The 19,873-nt window shown below is 46.6% G+C and overlaps 1 protein-coding gene across 1 annotated transcript in view; it reads right to left on the bottom strand.

Annotated features, from left to right (window-relative positions):
- Positions 1-19,538, bottom strand: part of LOC105492848 (family with sequence similarity 186 member A) — a 78,272-nt gene extending 58,734 nt beyond the window's left edge. The window contains exon 1 of the mRNA XM_071071746.1: positions 19,188-19,538. Coding sequence (XP_070927847.1) covers positions 19,188-19,379 — 192 coding nt within the window. The 5' untranslated portion in view covers positions 19,380-19,538. The remainder of the gene's footprint in view (positions 1-19,187) is intronic.
- Positions 19,539-19,873: the final 335 nt, after the last annotated feature.

The following is a 19,873-nucleotide window of genomic DNA, read 5'->3' as shown; positions in this document are numbered from 1 at the left end:
AAAAAAAAAAAAAAGTAAAGCACAGCCAGGTGCAGTGGCTCACACCTGTAATCCCTGCACTTTGGGAGGCCGAGGCGGGCAGATCACAAGGTCAGGAGATCAAGACCTTCCTGGCTAACACGGTGAAACCCCGTCTGTACTAAAAATACAAAAAATTAGCAGGGTGTGGTGGCGGGCGCCTGTAGTCCCAGCTACTCGGGAGACTGAGGCAGGAGAATGGTGTGAACCCAGGAGGCGGAGCTTGCAGTGAGCCGAGATCGCGCCACTGCAATCCAGCCTGGGTGACAAAGCGAGACTCCATCTCAAAAAAAAAAGAAAAGAAAAGAAAATTAGCCGGGCATAGTGGAGCACGCCTGTCATCCCAGCTGCTTAGGAGGCTGAGGCAGGAGAATCGCTTGAACCTGGGAGGTGGAGGTTGCGGTGAGCCAAGATCACGCCATTGCACTCCAGTCTGGGCAACCACAGTGAAACTCCATCTCAAAAAAAAAAAAAAAAAGTAAAGCACAAAAGAATATATCTATTGTATGTTACCCTTCATGTAAGAAAAAATGAGATATGAAAAACTCTGCACGAATCTACTCATTTGTGCAAAATAAATACAAGAAGGATAAGCCGGAGGCTAGAGAGATTGATTACATATAGGGTGTAGGTGGGGAAAAGGTGGAAAGAAAAGAGGAATGAAAATAGGGTAGCAAAGATAAGAAAGGAGTGACATTTTTCTGCATATAGCTCTGACTTTTAGCAGCACAGTAATGTTTCACATACCTTTCATATACTCAATAATAAACTGTTAAAGCCAACCTGTGTTTGGGCTGACCCAAAATGGAATACGAATACTAACAACTGAAATTAATTGTATACAAATGAATAACATAACTTCACTTAGAAGAAAATAAATAGGTGGCAACTTTGAAAACAGTATATTGAGTGGACAATGTAAGGTTAAATATAAAACAGTAGGACGTAAATGCAGTACTACTTAGTAAATGTGCTTCTTATATGCTTATGTATTAGTAATTCTGAAATTACATTATGTGTGTACTGGAAATCAACTAATAAATATATTGTATATAATAAGAACTGGTGTTGGCCGGGTGTGGTGGCTCACATCTGTAATCCCTGCACTTTAGGAGGCCGAGGCTGGTGGATCACCTGAGGTCAGGAGTTCAAGACTGGCCTGGCCAACATGATGAAACCCTGCCTCTACTAAAAATACCAAAAAAAAAAAAAAAAAAAATTAGCTGGGCATGCTGGTGCGCGCCTGTAATCCTAGCTACTCAGGAGGCTGAGGCAGGAGGATCGCTTGAACCTGGGAGGTGGAGGTTGCAGTGAGCTGAGATCACGCCACTGCACTCCACCCTAGGCGACAGAGTAAGACTCCGTCTAAAAAACAAAAGAACTGGTGTCATGGGATCTTTGGGGTGTCACTTTTCTGGCCAGAAACCTCTGTGGCCAACTTTTGCCCAAGTTTTACTCAGGCCCACTGGGTTCATTTCGCCCATTCAGCAATGCAGGCTGCACTCAGCTCATGCTACTGGCTTGGATCCCATGCCTGCCAAGGGTGAGCCAGGTGTGGAGTGGTGAGGGGTATGTGAGCAAGTGAGCATGGAGCCCGGCCACTGTGCACAGCCAGGCATGCTATCTGCAGCAGAGTGGGCATCTCCAGGCACAGGCACGGGCGCCGGCTCCCTGTGAGGCTGCAGCTGGACCAGGCATACTGCAAGCAGCTTCCACAGCTAGCACTGGGCAATGTGGTGGCACCCAGAAGCTTGGAGACACCAGGAACCACAGAGCCCCAAAAAGGGAGTCACAGCCCTGACTTAGGGAGTTCCTAGGTCTGGGCTCCCTGAAGGGTCACAGCTCTTCTCTGTTTCTCTCTTCTTTCCTTCTCTCTACTCTCCTTCTCATCACCTGCAACATGGTGAGCAAGGGGCGTGTTTCAGCCCTGTTTGTGTTACGGCTCTTTCAGTCCCACCATTTGGCAGGTCCCAAGTTCTTGTCTTGCATTCAGAAAGAATGAGCTATGCAGACAAGTGGAGGGTGAGCAAGGTGAAGAGGGGCTTTATTGAGTGACAGAACAGCTCAGAGGAGACTCTCAGTGGGTAGCTCCTCTCCACAGGTAGCTCATCCCAATGAATGTCCGGCTCTCCACAGAGAGGAGACCCACAGTGGCTAGCAGTGGGCCAAGGTTGCACCACTGCACTCCAGCCTGGGCAACAGAGCGAGATTCCGTTGCAAAAAAAAAATAAATAAATTGATTGGTTAATTAATTAAATATAATGAAGAGATGGAAAGATATCCTATGTAAATGGAAACCAAAAAAGAACAGGAGCAGCTATACTTATATAACAGAACAGAAACTTTAAGTCAAAAACTAATAGAGCCAGGAAGGATTACATGCTTGTAATCTTGGAACTTTGGGAGGCCAAGGTGGGAAGATCACTTGAGGACAGGAGTTCGAGACCAGCTTGGGCAATATTGCAAGACCCTGTTTCTACAAAAAATTAGCCAGCGCCAGGCACGGTGGCTCAAACCTGTAATCCCAGAACTTTGGGAGGCCGAGACGGGCGGATCACGAGGTCAGGAGATCGAGACCATCCTGGCTAACACGGTGAAACCCCGTCTCTACTAAAAAATACAAAAAACTAGCCGGGCGTGGTGGCGGGCGCCTGTAGTCCCAGCTACTCGGGAGGTTGAGGCAGCAGAATGGCATGAACCCGAGAGGCGGAGCTTGCAGTGAGCTGAGATGCGGCCACTGTACTCCAGCCTGGGCGGCAGAGCGAGACTCCGTCTCAAAAAAACAAACAAACAAACAAACAAAAAAAAAAATTAGACAGCATGGTGGCTTGCACCTGTAGTCTGAGCTACTGAAGGGGCTGAGGTGGGAGAATCACTTGAGCCCAGGAAGTTGAGGCTCCTGATGAGCCATGATCGTGCCACTGCACTCCAGCGTGGCTGACAAGGAGAAAACCATCCAGGTCAAAGGGCACCAAATTTGAGGCAAACAGAAATCAAGTATCCCCTTCTGAGTAGCGAGTGAGGGAAGAATTGCTTGGAAAGTTGGTGATTTGGGGTTAGTCCCTAAAAACCACTTTAGGATTTCTCTGCTCTGCCCACCCTCTGGAGAAGGTGGACACTGGTCAGTTAACAGATGACATGTTACTTGATGAGCAGTCACTTGATGCCCATGGCTTTGGTTTTAAAGACACATACACATATTGTGCCACTGCACTCCAGCCTGGGCAACAAGAGCGAAACTCCATCTCAAAAAAAAAAGACACATACGCTTGTCCACACATGCTTAGAGATACGAGTGGGCTGGTCAACTTAAGAATGTTACTGGCAGAGGGGGTATTGGGGTTATTTTCTAGGGGGAATAGCATGTCACTTCAGTATGCCTTTTAATATATTAATTTTTTTTTTTTTTAAAGCAAATACAGCCAGGCACAGTGGCTCATACCTGTAATCCCAGCACTTTGGGAGGCTGAAGTGAGCAGATCACTTGAGGCCAGGAGTTCAAGACCTGCCTGGCCAACATGGTGGAACCCTTTCTCTACTAAAAATACAAAAATTAGCCAAGTGTGGTGGCTCACACCTGTAATCCCAGCTATGCAGGAGGCTGAGGCAGGAGAATCACTTGAACCCAGGAGGCAGAGGTTGTAGTGAGCTGAGATTGCACCACTGCACTCCAGCCTGGGCAACAGAGCGAGACTCTGTCTCGAAATAAATAAATAAGTAAATAGCAAAATAGAAGTTTAGATTTTAATAAAATTTGTAGGGTTTCCAAGTAATTTTTACAGAATTTACTTGTTTGCTTCAACTGTCTCCTTATACCTCGGCTCTTGAAGGAGATGAGGACAGGCCTGGATTTAAAATACTTGTAATTTTGTATCTTGATCTCTCTTTGATCTCTTTCTTTTGCTGAGGAGTTATTTTTTTCTTTTTTTTTTTTTTTTTTTTTTTTTTTGAGGCGGAGTCTCGCTCTGTCGCCCAAGCTGGAGTGCAGTGGCGCGATCTCGGCTCACTGCAAGCTCCGCCTCCCGGGTTCCCGCCATTCTCCTGCCTCAGCCTCCCGAGTAGCTGGGACTACAGGCGCCGCCACCACGCCCGGCTAATTTTTTTGTATTTTTAGTGGAGACGGGGTTTCATTGTGTTAGCCAGGATGGTCTCGATCTCCTGACCTCGTGATCCGCCCGTCTCGGCCTCCCAAAGTGCTGGGATTACAGGCTTGAGCCACCGCGCCCGGCCTATTTTTTTCTTTTATAGTAAGAAACAAGGCTGGGCATGGTGGCTCATGCCTGTAATCCCAGAACTATGAATGGCCAAGGCTGGTGGAACTCAAGACCAGCCTGGACGACATGGAGAAACCCTGTCTCTACCAAAAATACAAAAAGGAAAACAACGACAACAACGAAACAAAAAACAATCGCCCCCAGTGTGGTGGCGTGTGCCCGTGATCCCAGCTACTCGCTACTCTGGAGGCTAAGGCGGGAGGATCGCTTGAGCTTGGGAGGTGATGGCTGCAGTGACCTGAGATTGCAGCCACTGCACACCAGCTTGGGTGACAGAGCAAGACTCCATCTCAAAAAAACAAAAAAAAAAAAAAGAAAGAAAAGAGAGAAAGAAAAGAAATGGCTGGGAGCGGTGGCTCATGCCTGCAAACTGTAATCCTAGCACTTTGGGAGGCCGAAGCCGGTGGATCATGAGGTCGGGAGTCTGAGACCAACCTGGCCAGCATGGCGAAACCCCGTCTCTACTAAAAACACAAAAATTAGCTAGGCGTGGTGGCACGCAGCTATAGTCCCAGCAACTCATGAGGCTGAGGCAGAAGAATCGCTGGAACCTGGGAGGCAGAAGTTGCGGTGAGCCAAGATCGCGCCACTGCACTCCAGCCTGGGCAACAGAGTGAGACTTTGTCTCAAAAAAAAAAAAAAAAAAAAAGAAACAAACAAACAAATAAACTCCACCTTTATCCCTACTTTCCCCCTACTGGTCTGTGATTGTTTTTATGTTGGCTGCAGCAGGCTGGCTGTGTTTTTTCTCTTGCCATGAAAACTTCTAATTACCATGTACAGTATGTTCAAAGTCAGGTAACTCCTCATTGTAAGCAAACTATGTAACTGCCCAGAGCAGCACTTATAAACCAGCCTAATGTAAAAAAGAAAGAAATAGACCGGGCACGGTGGCTCACGCTTGTAATCCTAGCACTTCGGGAGGCCGAGGCAGGTGGATTGCCTGAGCTCAGGAGTTCGAGACCATCCTGGGCAACATGGTGAAACCTCGTCTCTACTAAAATACAAAAAATTAGCCAGGTGTGGCGACGTGTGCCTGTATTCCCAGCTACTCGGGAGGCTTAGGCAAGAGAATTGCTTGAACCCGGGATGCGGAGGTTGCAGTGAGTCGAGATCAAGCCACTGCATTCCAGCCTGGGCGACAAGTGAGACTCTGTCTCAAAAAAAAAGAAAGAAAGAAAGAAAGAAAGAAATCCTAAGATATGTATGGAGGCCAGGTGTGGGGGCGCACATCTGGAATCCCTGCATTTTGAGAAGCTGAGGTGAAAAGGTTACTTTTGGCCAAGAGTTCAAGACCAGACTGGGCAACATAGGAGACCCTGTCTCTACAAAAATTCAATAAAAAATTAACTGGGTGTAGTAGTCCTAGATGCTTGGAAAGCTGAGGCTGGAGGATCCCTTGAGCCCAGGAGTCCAAGGTTTCATTGAGCTATTATTGCACCACTGCACTTTAGCCTGGGTGACAGAGCCAGACCATGTCTCTAAACAAAAATAAATAAATAAACTAAAACATGTATGGAGCCACAACAGACCCTGAATATCCAAAGCAATCTTGAGTAAAAAGAACAAAGCAGGAGGCATCACCGTACCTGATTTCAAAATCCAATACAAAGCCATAATAATCAAAACAGCATGGTACTAGCATAAAAGCAGATACATTAGACCAACGGAACAGAGTAGAGGGCCCAGAAATAAATTCACACACTTCAGTCAATTGATTTTCAGCAAAGATGCCAAAAATGTGGAAAGGAGAGTCTCTTCAATAAATGGTGTTAGAAAAATTGGATATCCACATACAGAAGAATGAAATTAGACCCTCAACTTATACCATATACAAAAATCTACTTAAAATGGATTAGATTTTTTTTTTTTTTTGAGACTGAGTCTTGCTCTATTGCCCAGGCCGGAGTGCATTGGTATGATCTTGGCTCACTGCAACCTCTGCCTCCCAGGTTCAAGTGATTCTCCTGCCTCAGCCTCCCAAGTAACTGGGATTACAAGTGCCTGCCACTATGCCCAGTTAATTTTTGTATTTTTAGTAGAGACGGGGTTTCACCATGTTGGCTAGGCTGGTCTTGACCTCCTGACCTCAGGTGATCCACCTACCTTGGCCTCCCAAAGTGCTGGGATTACAGGCATGAGCCACCATGCCCGGCCTGGATTAGATTTAAACATAAAATGTGAAATTATGGCCGGGCACTGTGGCTCACACCTGTAATCCCAGCACTTTGGGAGGCCGAGGTGGGGGATCACAAGGTCAGCAATTCAAGACCTGGCCAACATGGTAAAACCTCATCTCTACTAAAAATACAAAATTTAGCTGGGCGTGGTCGTGCGCACCTGTAGTCTCAGCTACTCAGGAGGCTGAGGCAGGAGAATTGCTTGAACCCGGGAGGCAGAGGTTGCAGCGAGCTGAGATTGCGCCACAGCACTCCAACCTGGGCGACAGAGTGAGACTCTGTCTCAAAATAAATAAATAAATAAATAAATAAATAAGGTGAAATTATAAAACTATTAGAAGGAAACAGGGGAAAAGTTCCATGACATTTTTCTAGACAATGATTTTTGTGGCCGGGTGCAGTGGCTCACGCCTGTAATCCCAGCACTTTGGGAGGCCGAGGCAGGCAGATCATGAGGTCAGGAGATCAAGACCATCCTGGCTAACACGATGAAACCCTGTCTCTACTAAAAATACAAAAAATTAGCCGGGCGTAGTGGCGGGCGCCTGTAGTCCCAGCTACTCAGGAGGCTGAGACAGGAGAATGGCGTGAATCCAGGAGGCAGAGTTTGCAGTGAGCCGAGATCGTGCCACTGCACTCCAGCCTGGGTGATAGAGCGAGACTCCGTCTCAAAAACAAAAATAAAAACAAAAAGACAATGATTTTTGTGTATGGTTCCAAAAGTACAGGCAACAAAAGCAAAAATAGGCAAATGGTGTTACATCAAACTAAAAGGCTTCTTCATGATTTCACTCATATGTGGAATCTAAAGAAGTCAAACTTGCCAGGCACAGTGGCTCACGCTTGTAATCCCAGCACTTTGGAGGCTGAGGCGGGCTGATCACAAGGTCAGGAGATTGAGACCATCCTGATTAACATGGTGAAACCCCGTCTCTACCAAAAATACAAAAAATTAGCCGGGCGTGGTGGTGGGCGCCTGTAGTCCCAGCTACTCAGGAGGCTGAGGCAGGAGAATGGTGTGAACCCGGGAGGCGGAGCTTGCAGTGAGCCGAGATCACACCACTGCACTCCAGTCTGGGCGACAGAATGAGACTCCATCTCAAAAATAAAAAAGAAGTCAAACTCATAGAAGCAGAAAGTGTAGAATGGTGGTTAGCAGAGGCTGGGGATGGGCAGATTGTGGAGATTTTTTTCAGTTAGACAGGAGAAATAAGTTCAAGAGATTATTATACATCATGATAACTATAGTTAATAACAATACATTGTATACTTGAAGATTGCTGAGAGTAGATTTTAAGTGTTCTCATCACAAAAAGAAATGCGAGGTGGCTGGGCATGGTGGCTCATGCTTACAATCCCAGCACTTTGGGAGGCCAAGGTGGGTGGATCACCTGAAGTCAGGAGATCGAGATCAGCCTCACCAACATGGTGAAACCCTGTCTCTACTAAAAATACAACAATTAGCCGGGCATGGTGGCGCCCACCTGTAATCCCAGCTACTAGGGAGGCAGGATAATCGCTTGAACCTGGGAGGTAGAGGTTGCAGTGTACAACAGTGTGTGTCAATCACATGAACTTAGAATGAAGCAAAAGAAGCCAGACATTAATAAATACATATCATATGATTCCATTTATCAGGCAAAGCTGACCTACAGTGTTAACAGTCACAATAGTGGTTGTTTTGTGACGAACCAGAGGCTTCTGTGATTCTTTGAGATAATTATTTGAGCTTTTCACTTTGAATTTTCATTCTATATATTCTAATTTTTTTTAAGCTAACAAAAAGAATTCAACTAGGCCCATGTAGTGGCTCACGCCTGTAATCCCAGCACTTTGGAAGGCTGAGGCAGGTCACCTGCGTTTGGGAGTTTGAGACCAGCTTGGCCAACATTGTAAAACCTTCTTTGCTAAAAATACAAAAATTAGCCAGGCATGGTGGTGCGTGCCTGTAATCCCAGCTACTTGGGAGGCTGAGGCAGGAGAATAGCTTGAACCCGGTGGGGGAGTGGAGGTGGGGCTGGGGGTAGGGGGAGGTTGCAGTGAACCGAGATTGCACCACTGCACTCCAGCCTGGGCAGCAGAATGAGACTCTGCCTCAAAAAAAAAAAAAAAAAAAAAAAAAAAATTCAACTTATGATTTCAGCCCAGATGGATATTGGAAAAAACTTTCAGTTTGTGTTCTATTCTATTTTTTTCTATTCAGCAAAACGGTTATCAACTCATCAACACAGAAGACTTCCATGATCAGACCAAATGTGGGGTCGGAGGAGCAGATTCTCCCCACCACCAAGCAGGTAACCATTTCTGCAATGGACATCAGGTGGGTGTCCTTTATTTCAATTCGGACACTATCTACCTAGATATAGTGTCAGATCCCATAGGTCGAAGCCTCAGTCCCCAGAAATGCCCCCTACTCAGACACCAGTCAGAAGTCCAGGCCTCCAGAACTTCTGATCAATCAATTTCAAGTTGGGGTTCCTAAGACCCCCTCTTTTGGTTGGATTAATTTGCTGGAGCAGCTCACAGAACTGGTTTATTGAAGAGATGCATAGGGCAAGGTATTGTGGAAGAGGAATGGAGCTTCTGAAGCAGCTACAGTGTCTCCGGTATATACTGGGGTTCATCGTCTCGTGCCAGGAAAATTTAGGACACGAATACACACTAGGAGTTTAGGAGTGGACGTTTAATAGGCAGAAGAGAAAGAAAAACAGCACTCTCAATAAAGAGAGGGAGGTCTTCCCGGAGGAAAAGACCGGCTGGTGGTGGATGTGCTAGATTTTACAGTCTGGCTTGAGGAGCTGGTGTATGGGGCTCACAGATTGGTTCAATCAGATATGACATTTACATAGCGCATATGGAAGGCTGGTTGCTCCTCCCTAATATTACTATGCAAGTGAACTCTCCTTGGCCAGCACCACCTTGTCTGCTCCTTACTGTACACAAGGCTGGCAGAGAAGGAAAGATGGAACCGCCCTCTTGAACATGTCTAGTCCCTAGTTTCTGCCGGCATTCACCCCTGCAAGCTCCCAGCTTGCTGGTCTGTCTGCAGCTCGACTTCACAGGCTGCTCTTTGTTAGAAAGTGATTTGGGGCTGCTTTTCATTAAAAAGAAAAACCTTACCAAGGACTCCCATACCCTTACTATCTGCCCAAGTGGTTTCTTCTTAACTCGTATATCACTTTCATATTCTCCCTGGGAACACCACTCTTCAGGAACCTCCACGTGTTCAACTCTCTGTAAGCTCTCCAAACCCTGTCCTTTTGGCTTTGTATGGAGGTTTGATTACATAGGCAAAGTTGATTAAACCATTGGCCATAGATAAGCAGCTTGACCTTCAGTGGCTTTTCCCAACCCTGAAGGTTGGGGGGTGGGATTGAAAGTCCCAACCCTCTAATCAGGCCTTTGACTTTCTAATGACCGGTCCCATCCTGAAGCTATCTGTCAATCATTAGCATACAAAAAGACATCACTTTGGAGATTCCAAAGATTTTAAGAATTGTTATATTTCACAATATCCCAATGGAATAACAGGGTCAAGATTTATCCTCTCAGCCGGGCGCAGTGGCTCACACCTGTAAGCCCAGTACTTTGGGAGGCAGAGGCGGGTGGATCGCCTGAAGTCAGGAGTTCGAGACTAGCCTGGGCAACACAGTCAAACACTGTCTCTACTAAAAATACAAAATTTAGCCAGGCAGGTGGCACGCGCCCGTAATCTCAGCTACTTGGGAGACTGAGGCAGGAGAATCGCTTGAACCTGGGAGGTGGAGGTTGCGGTGAGCTGAGATTGCGCCATTGCACTCCAGCGTGGGCAACAAGGGCGAAACTCCGTCTCAAAAAAAAAAAAAAGATGTATCTTCTCATCCAAAACAACTAAGTGACAGTTGACAGTTACCTAAAAGGATTAATGAGAACAATTCACAGACCTCACGTAGGGAGGGGCAATAGTTTCTCCCTAGAAAAAATTAATTTCTTAAAATTCAGTGCCTGGGCACAGTGGCTCACGCCTGTAATCCTAGCACTTTGGGAGGTCGAAGCGAGCAGATCACTTGAGATCAGGAGTTTGAGACCAGCCTGGCCAACACGGAGAAACCCCATTTCTACCAAAAATACAAAAATTAGCTGGGCGTGGCGCATGCCTGAAGTCGCAGCTACTTGGAAGGCTGAGGTGCGAGGATCACTCGGGCCTGGGAGGCGCAGGTTGCCGTGACCCGAGATTGCTCCACTACACTCCAGCCTGGGCAACGGCAGAGGGAGACTCTGTCGTTTAAAAAAAAAAAAAAAAATTCAGGTGTGATGGCTCATGCCTGTGATCTCAGCACTTTGGGAGACTGAGGTGGGAGGAATGCTTGAGTTCAAGAGTTTAAGACTAGCTTGAGCAAAATAACAAGACCTTATCTCTACTAAAAACAAAAAAATAGGCTGGGCACTGTGGCTCACCCTGCAATCCCAGCCCTTTGGGAGGTCGAGGTGGGTGGATCACCTGAGGTCGGGAGTTCAAGACCAGCCTGACCCACATGGAGAAACCCCGTCTCTACTAAAAATACAAAAATTAGCTGGGGTGGTGGTGCATGCCTGTAATCCCAGCTACTCGGGGGGCTGAGGTAGGAGAATCACTTGAACCCGGGAGGCAGAGGTTGTGGTGAGCCGAGATTGCACCATTGAACTCCAGCCTGGGCAGAAAGAGCGAAACGCCATCTCAAAAAAGAAACTTCCTTGGGCCAGATGGTTTTGCAGGTAAATTCTACCCAACTGGCAAGTTAATATACTCCTGAGATAGAAGAGTGAAGCTGTATTGCTGGCCTTCTCAGATGAAAGCAAACTACTTTTGGTGGGCCTTATAGATAGATTCGAAGAAATAATCATTTGCCAGATCATAGCGGCATACCAGGAACCAGGGGATGTGTTAATTTGTTCAAGCAATGAAACCAAATCTGGTACAGAAGCTATGACTGGAGTTAATACCTAGTTAAGCTTACAATAATCCACTGTCGTTCTCCAAAATCCATCTGTATTCTTTACAGGCCAAACAGGAAGGCTGAATGAGGATATGGTTGAAATCATCACTAAGGCATCTTTGAAGTCCTTAGTGATGGCACTAATTCCTCCAGGAATGGGATATTTGTTTTGTTTTTACTGTTTTCCTAAGTAGAGGCACTAGTGGCTCCTATTTGGCCTTTTCCACCATAGTAGCCCCCATTCCACAGGTAAGGGAGCCAGTGTGGGGATTCTGCCATCTGCTGAGTATGTATATTCCAATTATACATTTTGGAACTTGTGAAATAACCACAGGATGAGTGTGTGGGATGACCCACACACTGGGTTCACTGTGAGATGGGCCTGAGCTAAAGCTCTTTTGATTAATGGGTAGACCACAATAACATTTTGGATCTCCTGGAATTAATGTCAGCTCAGAGCCAGTGTCCAGCAGTCCCCCAAAAGGTCTGATTATTTCCTTTTTCCCAATGCACACTCTGATACAAGGTCATAGGTCCCCTTGGGGAAGGTCAGGAGAAAAAGTAATAGTATAAAGGTAGGGCCCTTCTTCAAGGAACTTGAAGTCCTGTTCACTCAAGGAGCTCTGAGTCTGTCAACTGGCTCAAGTCTGAGAATTGACTGATGGACTGGGACTCTGTTTTCATGATTCAGATATTTATGTTCATTCAATCTAGGAATTTTCTACTTGTTTAGATTAAGTAAGAATTTAGTAGGCTTCCTATCCATTTCTGGGAACACTATGATCAACTAGCCAATGCCATAGGTCAGTATGAGTCAGACTATTTTGATTGCTGCTTTGATGCTGCTGTCCATTACAGGAATCATATCCACCTTGCCTTTGATGGTTGGGTGCCACCACTGCGTCCCAGTTAGGTTTACAAATTCAGTGACTACAATTCCCACTGTTAAGGTCTGAACTGTAGAGAAGAGTGATCACAGAGCTCTTCAAGGATGCTGGGGCTTCCTTCGCTGTATTTTTTTCTCATACTATTGGTGAAAGCCAGCACAGTGGCTCATGTCTATAATCCCAGCATTTTGGGAGGCTGAGGCAGCCACCACACCTGGCTAATTGTTGTATGTTTTGTAGAAGCAGGGTCTCGCCATGTTGCCCAGGTTGGTCTCAAACTCCTAGCTCAAGCAATCCTCCCACTTTGGACTCCCAAAGTGCTAGGATTACAGCCATGAGCTACCATGCCCTATCTCTTTTTTTTTTTTTTGAGATGGAGTCTTTTTTTTTTTTTTTTTTTTTTTTGAGACAGAGTCTTGCTCTGTCACCCAGGCTGGAGTGCAGTGGCCGGATCTCAGCTCACTGCAGCCTCCGCCTCCCGGGTTCACGCCATTCTCCTGCCTCAGCCTCTCGAGTAGCTGGGACTACAGGCGCCCGCCACCTCGCCCGGCTAGTTTTTTGTATTTTTTAGTAGAGACGGGGTTTCACCGTGTTAGCCAGGATGGTCTCGATCTCCTGACCTTGTGATCCGCCCGCCTCGGCCTCCCAAAGTGCTGGGATTACAGGCTTGAGCCACCGCGCCCGGCCGAGATGGAGTCTTGCTCCGTCACCCGGGTTGGAGTGTAGTGGTGCAATTGCGGCTCACTGCAAGCTCCGCCTCCCAGGTTCAAGCAATTTTCCTGCCTCAGCCTCCCAAGTAGCTGGGATTACAGCTACTTGGGAGCTGTAATCACACCTGGCAGATTTTGTACAGCTACTTGGGAGCTGTAACTACACCTGGCAGATTTTTATATTTTTAGTAGAGATGGGATTTCACCATATTGGCCAGGCTGGTCTCAAACTCCTGACCTCAGGTGGTCTGATCCACCCTTGTCGGCCTCCCAAAGTGCTGGGATTACAGGCATGAGCCACCACGCCTGGCCTTATTTTATTTTTGTATTTTATTTTTTATTTTTATACATATTTTTTGATACGGAGTCTTGCTCTGTCACCTAGGATGGAGTGTAGTGGTGCGATCTTGGCTCACTGAAACCTCTGCCTCCTGGGTTCAAGCAATTCTCCTGCCTCAGTCTCCCGAGTAGCTGGGACTACAGGCACCCGCCACCATGCGTGGCTAATTTTTGTCTTTTTAGTAGATACAGGGTTTTACCATGTTGGCCAGGCTGGTCTCGAACTCCTGACCTTGTGATCCGCCTGCCTCAGCCTCCCAAAGGGCTGAGATTACAGGCGTGAGCCACCACGCCTGGCCTATTTTATTTTTTTGAGGCAGTCTCACTCTCCAGTCACCTAGGCTGGAGTGCAGTGGCACCATCTTAGCTCACTGCAGCCTCTGTCTCCTAGGCAGATTCTCATGCCTCAGCCTCCCAAGTAGCTGGGATTACAGGCCTGGGCCACTGCACCTGGCCTGGTAGTTTATTTTTAAAATTGAACATTTACTACCTTTAGACTTAGCCATTCCAAGCCTAGGTATTTATTCTGGATAAATGAAAGCATATATCTGTGTAATGCCTTGTACATGAATGTTTCTAGCAGCTTATTTGTAATAACCCCAAACCAGAAACAGCCCATGCCATGCCATGCCATGGAAAAACACTCAACAATAAAACGGAATCAACTATTCATATATGCAAAAGTGTGGATGAATCTCAAAATAATGCTAAGTGAAAGACGTGAGGCAGAAGAAAGTAGATACTGTATGGCTCTACTTAAATAAAATCTAAAATATGCAAATTAATATACAGTGACAGGAGCACATTGGTGGTTAGTTGGGGATTGAAGTGGGAGGCGGGGAACAGCTTGAGGAAGCGGCATGAGGAAACTTTTGGGGGAAATGGGTAAATTCATCATGTTGATGTGGTGAAGGTTTCACAGGATTGTTGTGGTTTTTTGAGATGGAGTCTTGCTCTGTTGCCCAGGCTGCAGTCCTGTGGCACTATCTAGGCTCCCTGCAAGCTCCACCTTCCCGGGTTCACGCCATTCTCCTGCCTCAGCCTCCCAAGTAGCTGGGACTACAGGAGCCTGCCACCACGCACTGCTAATTTTTTGTATTTTTAGTGGAGACGGGGATTTTCACTGTGTTAGCAGGATGGTCTTGATCTCCTGACCTCGTGATCTGCCCGCCTCTGGCCTCCCAGAGTGCTGGGATTACAGGTGTGAGCCACTGCGCCCGGCCGGTTTTACAGGTATTTATGTATATCAGTACTTTTTTTTTTTTTTTTGAGACGGAGTCTCGCTCCGTCGCCCAGGCTGGAGTGCAGTGGCCCGATCTCAGCTCACTGCAAGCTCCGCCTCCCGGGTTTACGCCATTCTCCTGGCTCAGCCTCCCGAGTAGCTGGGACTACAGGCACCCGCTACCTCGCCCAGCTAGTTTTTTTGTATTTTTTTTAGTAGAGACGGGGTTTCGCCCGTGTTAGCCAGGATGGTCTCGATCTCCTGAGCTCGTGATCCGCCCGTCTCGGCCTCCCAAAGTGCTGGGATTACAGGCTTGAGCCACCGCGCCCGGCCAGTACTTTTTTTTTTTTTTTTTTTTTTTTTAACACGGAGTCTCGCTCTGCTCCCAGGCTGGAGAACAATGGCGCGGTCTTGGCTCACTGCAACCTCCGCCTCCTGAGTTCAAGCAATTCTCCTACCTCAGCCTCCCGAGTAGCTGGGACTACAGGCGTCTGCCACCACGCCCGGCTAATTTTGTTTTTGGTAGTTTTAGTAGCGACGGGGTTTCACCATGTTAGCCAAAATGGTCTCGATCTCCTGAGCTCGTAATCCGCCTGCCTCAGCCTCCCCAAATTCTAGGATTACAGGCGTGAGCCACCGCGCCCAGCCTGTATCAATACTTGTATACTTTTTTTTTTTTTTTTTTTTGAGACGGAGTCTCGCCCTTTAGCCCAGGCTGGAGTGCAGTGGCATAATCTTGGCTCACTGCAAGCTCCGCCTCCCGGGTTCACACCATTCTCCTACCTCAGCCTCTGGGACTACAGGCGCCCACCACCATGCCTGGCTAATTTTTTTGTATTTTTTAGTAGAGACGGGGTTTCACTGTGTTATCCAAGATGGTCTCGATCTCCCGACCTCGTGATCCGCCCGCCTCGGTCTCCCAAAGTGCTAGGATTACATCCGTGAGCCACCGCGCCAGGCTCAATACTTGCATGCTTTTAAAATGTACATTTTGGCTGGGCGAGGTGGCTCACCTCTGTAATCCTAGCACTTTGCGACTCGGAGGTGGGCAGATCACCTGAGGTCAGGAGTTCAAGACCAGACTGGCCAACATGGTAAAACCTTCACCTTCAACGTGGTGAAACCCTGTCTCTACTAAAATACAAAACTTAGTCGGGCATGATGGTGAGTGCCTGTAGTCTCAGCTACTCGGGAGGCTGAGGCAGGAGAATTGCTTGAGCATTCGGGACCATGCAGCTCCCAAAGTTGCAGTGAGCTGACGTGGGGTCATTGCACTCCAGCCTGGGCCACAGAGCCAGACTCTTATCTCAAAAACAAAAACAAAAACAAATGTATATTTTAGGCCAGGCATGGTGGCTCAATCCTGTAATCTTAGCACTCTGGGAGGCTGAGGCAGGTAGATTGCTTTAGCTCGGGGTCCAAGACCAGCCTGGGCAATATGGTGAACCCCCATTTCTACAAAAAACACAAAAATTAACCGGGCGCGGTGATGTGTGTGCCTGTAGTTTCAGCTACTTGGGAGGCTGAAGTGGGAGGGTGGCTTGAGCCCTGAAGGCAGAAGTTGCATACATTTTATTATATGCTAACTGTACCTCAATAAAGCTGTTAAAATAAAACACTGTTATTGTTGCTAGTTGCCAGAAGTTGGAACAGGAGAGAGTGGAGAGTGTGTGGAGAGTGGGAACTTATCGATATTTAGCACTCTTTTTTTCTGTGAGGCGGAGTCTTGCTCTGTCACCCAGGCTGGAGTACATTGGCATGATCTCGGCTCACTGCAACCTCCACCTTTCTGGCTCAAGTGATTCTCTTGCCTCAGCCTCCGGAGTAGCTGGGACTACAGGCAGGAGCCACCATACCAAGCTAATCTTTTGTATTTTTAGTAGAGACAGGGTTTCACTATATTGGCCAGGTTGGTCTTGAAATCCTGAGCTCAAGTGATCCGCCTGCCTCTGCCTCCCAAGATGCTAGGATTACAGGCGTGAGCTACCGCACCTGGCCAAGCTCTCTGTGTTTTTTTGTTTTGTTTTGTTTTTTGTTTTTTAAAGAATATATAAAATGGGCTGGGCATGGTGGCTCACACCTGTAATCTCAGCACTTTGGGAGGGGGGCGGATCACGAGGTCAGGAGATCAAGACCATCCTGGCTAACATGGTAAAACACTGTCTCTACTAAAAATACAAAAACAATTAGCCAGGCGTGGTAGCTGGTGCCTGTAGTCCCAGTTACTTGGGAGGCTGAGGCAGGAGAATCGCTTGAACCTAGGAGGTGGAGGTTGTAGTAAGCCGAGATGGTGACATTGCACTCCAGCCTGGGGGACAGAGCAAGACTCGGTCTCAAAGAAAAAAAAAAAAAATATATATATATATATATATATATATATATATATATAAGTTGGGTGGGGTGGTGCAGGCCTGTAATCTCAGCTACTTGGGAGGCCGAGGCAGGAGAATCATTTTAACCTAGGAGATGGAGGTTGCAGTGAGCCGAGATCGCGCCACTGCGCTCAGCCTGAACAACAGCATGAGAGTCTGTCTCAGAAAAAAAAAAAAAAAATTGATCAATCTATCTGTCTATCTATCTATCTATCAATCAGTCATCTATCTATCATCTATCTGTCTATGGAGAGAGAGAGACAGGGGTCTCACTATGTTGCCCAGACTGGTCTTGAACTCCAAGGCCCAAGCAATCCTCCTGTCTTGGCCTCCAAATTGCTGGGATTATAGGAGTGAGCCACTGTGCCTGGCTAACACTCCATTTTTTTTTTTTTTTTTTTTTTTTTTTTTTTTTTGAGACGGAGTCTTACTCTGTTGCCCAGGCTGGAGTGCAGTGGCGCAATCTTGGCTCACTGCAAGCTCCACCTCCCGGGTTCATGCCATTCTCCTGCCTCAGCCTCCCGAGTAGCTAGGACTACAGGCGCCCACCACTGCACCCGGCTAATTTTTTGTATTTTTAGTAGAGATGGGGTTTCACCGTGTTAGCCAGGATGGTCTCGATCTCCTGACCTCGTGATCCGCCCGTCTCGGCCTCCCAAAGTGCTGGGATCACAGGCATGAGCCACCACGCCCGGCCTTTTTTTTTTTTTTTTTTTTTTTTTTGAGATAGAGTCTCCCTCTGCCCTCCCGAGTAGCTGGGACTGCAAGTGCATACCACCACCTCCTGGCTAATTTTTAAATTTTTTGTAGAGACAGGGTCTTGCTTTGTTGCCTGGGATGGTCTCAAACTCCTGGCCTCAAGTGAGCCTTTCACTATGACCTCCTAAAGTGCTGGGATTACAGGCATGAGCCATTGTGACCACTTTAGCTTTCCTTAAATATAGGAAAGAACTCCCCCTTAATCAATTTCTGATTGAGTCATTTTGAAACATGACTGATTTTTGTTTGTTTGTTTGTTTTTGAGACAGGGTCTCGCTCTGTCACTCATGCTGAGTGGGGTGCAGTAATGCAAGCATGGTGCTCAGTGCAGTCTCCTGGGTTCAGGGAATCCTCTGGCCTCAGCCTCCCAAGGAGCTGGGACTACAGACTGGAGCCACCATGCCTGGCTAATTTTTTTATTTTTAGTAGACAGGAGGTCTCCTTATGTTGGCCAAGCTGGTCTAGAACTCATGGACTCAAGAGATCCTCCTGCCTTGGCCTCCCAAAGAGTTGGGATTACAGGCATGAGTCGCTGTGCCTGGCCTGACTTTGTTGTGCTTCAAGAGAATAAAACGCAGCATAACCTTAATTGTTTGGGGTCTATTCGATTCCTATGTTATTTATTTATTTATTTTTCTAAAAATATAAATTGGGTCTCTCTATATTGATCAGGCTGGTCTCTTAACTCCTGACTTCAAGGGATCCTCCCATCTCAGCCTCCCAAAGTGTTGGGATTACAGGCATAAGCCACCGCACCCAGCTGACATTATTTAAACACTCTTCTTATTGTCCTTGAATGTCTCCTAATTTCTCCTTGAAGTGTACAGGGAAAATAAAAGAAGCTAGAATTCAAAGCAATCTAAATTCTATCTGGTTAATAGCTGTTTGATAAAACCTCCACAGGGAACAAATGAAAACTTTTTTTTTTTTTTGAGACAGAGTTTCGTTCTTGTTGCCCAGACTTGAGTGCAATGGTGCATTCTCAGCTCACCACAACCTCCGCCTCCTGGGTTCAAGTGATTCTCCTACCTCAGCCTCCCGAGCACCTGGGATTACAGGCACGTGCAATCACGCTCAGCTAACTTTTTGTATTTTTAGTAGAGACGGGTTTCTCCATGTTGGTCAGGCTGATCTCAAACTCCCGACCTCAGGCAATCCGCCCACCTTGGCCTCCCAAAGTGCTGGGATTACAGGCATGGGCCACCATGCCTGCCTTGATTTATTTCTTAAATGGCTTTATTAAACCTGATATAAAGATTTAATAAATGGCTTTATTAAACCTGATATAATGTCAAATTGGAGCTTGTTATATCCACAGTCGGTGTCAGGTGAAATTGTCATTTGAAGTCAAAGCAACCCTAAATACAGTCAAATATCATGAAAGTGATTTCTTAAATAAACAAAAATGTATTCGGTCACAGAAAGTTTGAAAAGAAAATTGCAGTTTGTAAACTTCAGATTCACTACCTACCTCTCTTGCTCGATGGAGCTGTGCGCGCTCAATCTTAGAGATGATATCCTTTACTGAGAATGGGATCTCAAGGTTAGGGAGCACCAAAGGACTAAGGACATTTTGGGGCTCTCTTCTCATGATGGTGGAATCCTTGATGTATTTTTCTGATTCGGGGTCATCGTCTATCTCATTTTTCATTTTGAAAAACATTTCGAAGATGTGGGTGATATCCTTTTATTTCTTCTTTTTCACAGAATCTACGAAAACGCTAATAAAGATATCCAGTAGGAAGCTAGGAGAGGTCTTTCCTGCTCCCAGAAGTTGTGGCATACTCTGCTGCTAATTGGTGGCTACCATGATATTCCAGTCCTGTTGATGTCACAATAGACCCATTGTGACATTATCATTGATCAAACATGTGAAGAGTGCTTACTATGTGCAGAGAACTGGTCATTCTATATGCTGCCATGGTAGAAGGGTGAAGGGGGGAAGGAGGGTAGGAAATAATAGACAATAGAAATGCTAAAATAAATAGAAGATATAGCCCTGCTTAAATAACCTTAAAATCTAGATATGTTGGCTGGGCACAGTGGCTCACGCCTGTAATCCCAGCACTTTGGGAGGCCGAGGCAGGCGGATCACCAGAGGTCGGAGTTCGAGACCGGCCTGACCAACATGGAGAAACTCCTGTCTCTACTAAAAAA

Source organism: Macaca nemestrina, chromosome 10, assembly GCF_043159975.1.
Source record: "Macaca nemestrina isolate mMacNem1 chromosome 10, mMacNem.hap1, whole genome shotgun sequence".
Taxonomy (NCBI): domain Eukaryota; kingdom Metazoa; phylum Chordata; class Mammalia; order Primates; family Cercopithecidae; genus Macaca; species Macaca nemestrina.
Note: the sequence above shows the minus strand (reverse complement) of the source record. Positions and strands in the feature narration are given on the sequence as shown.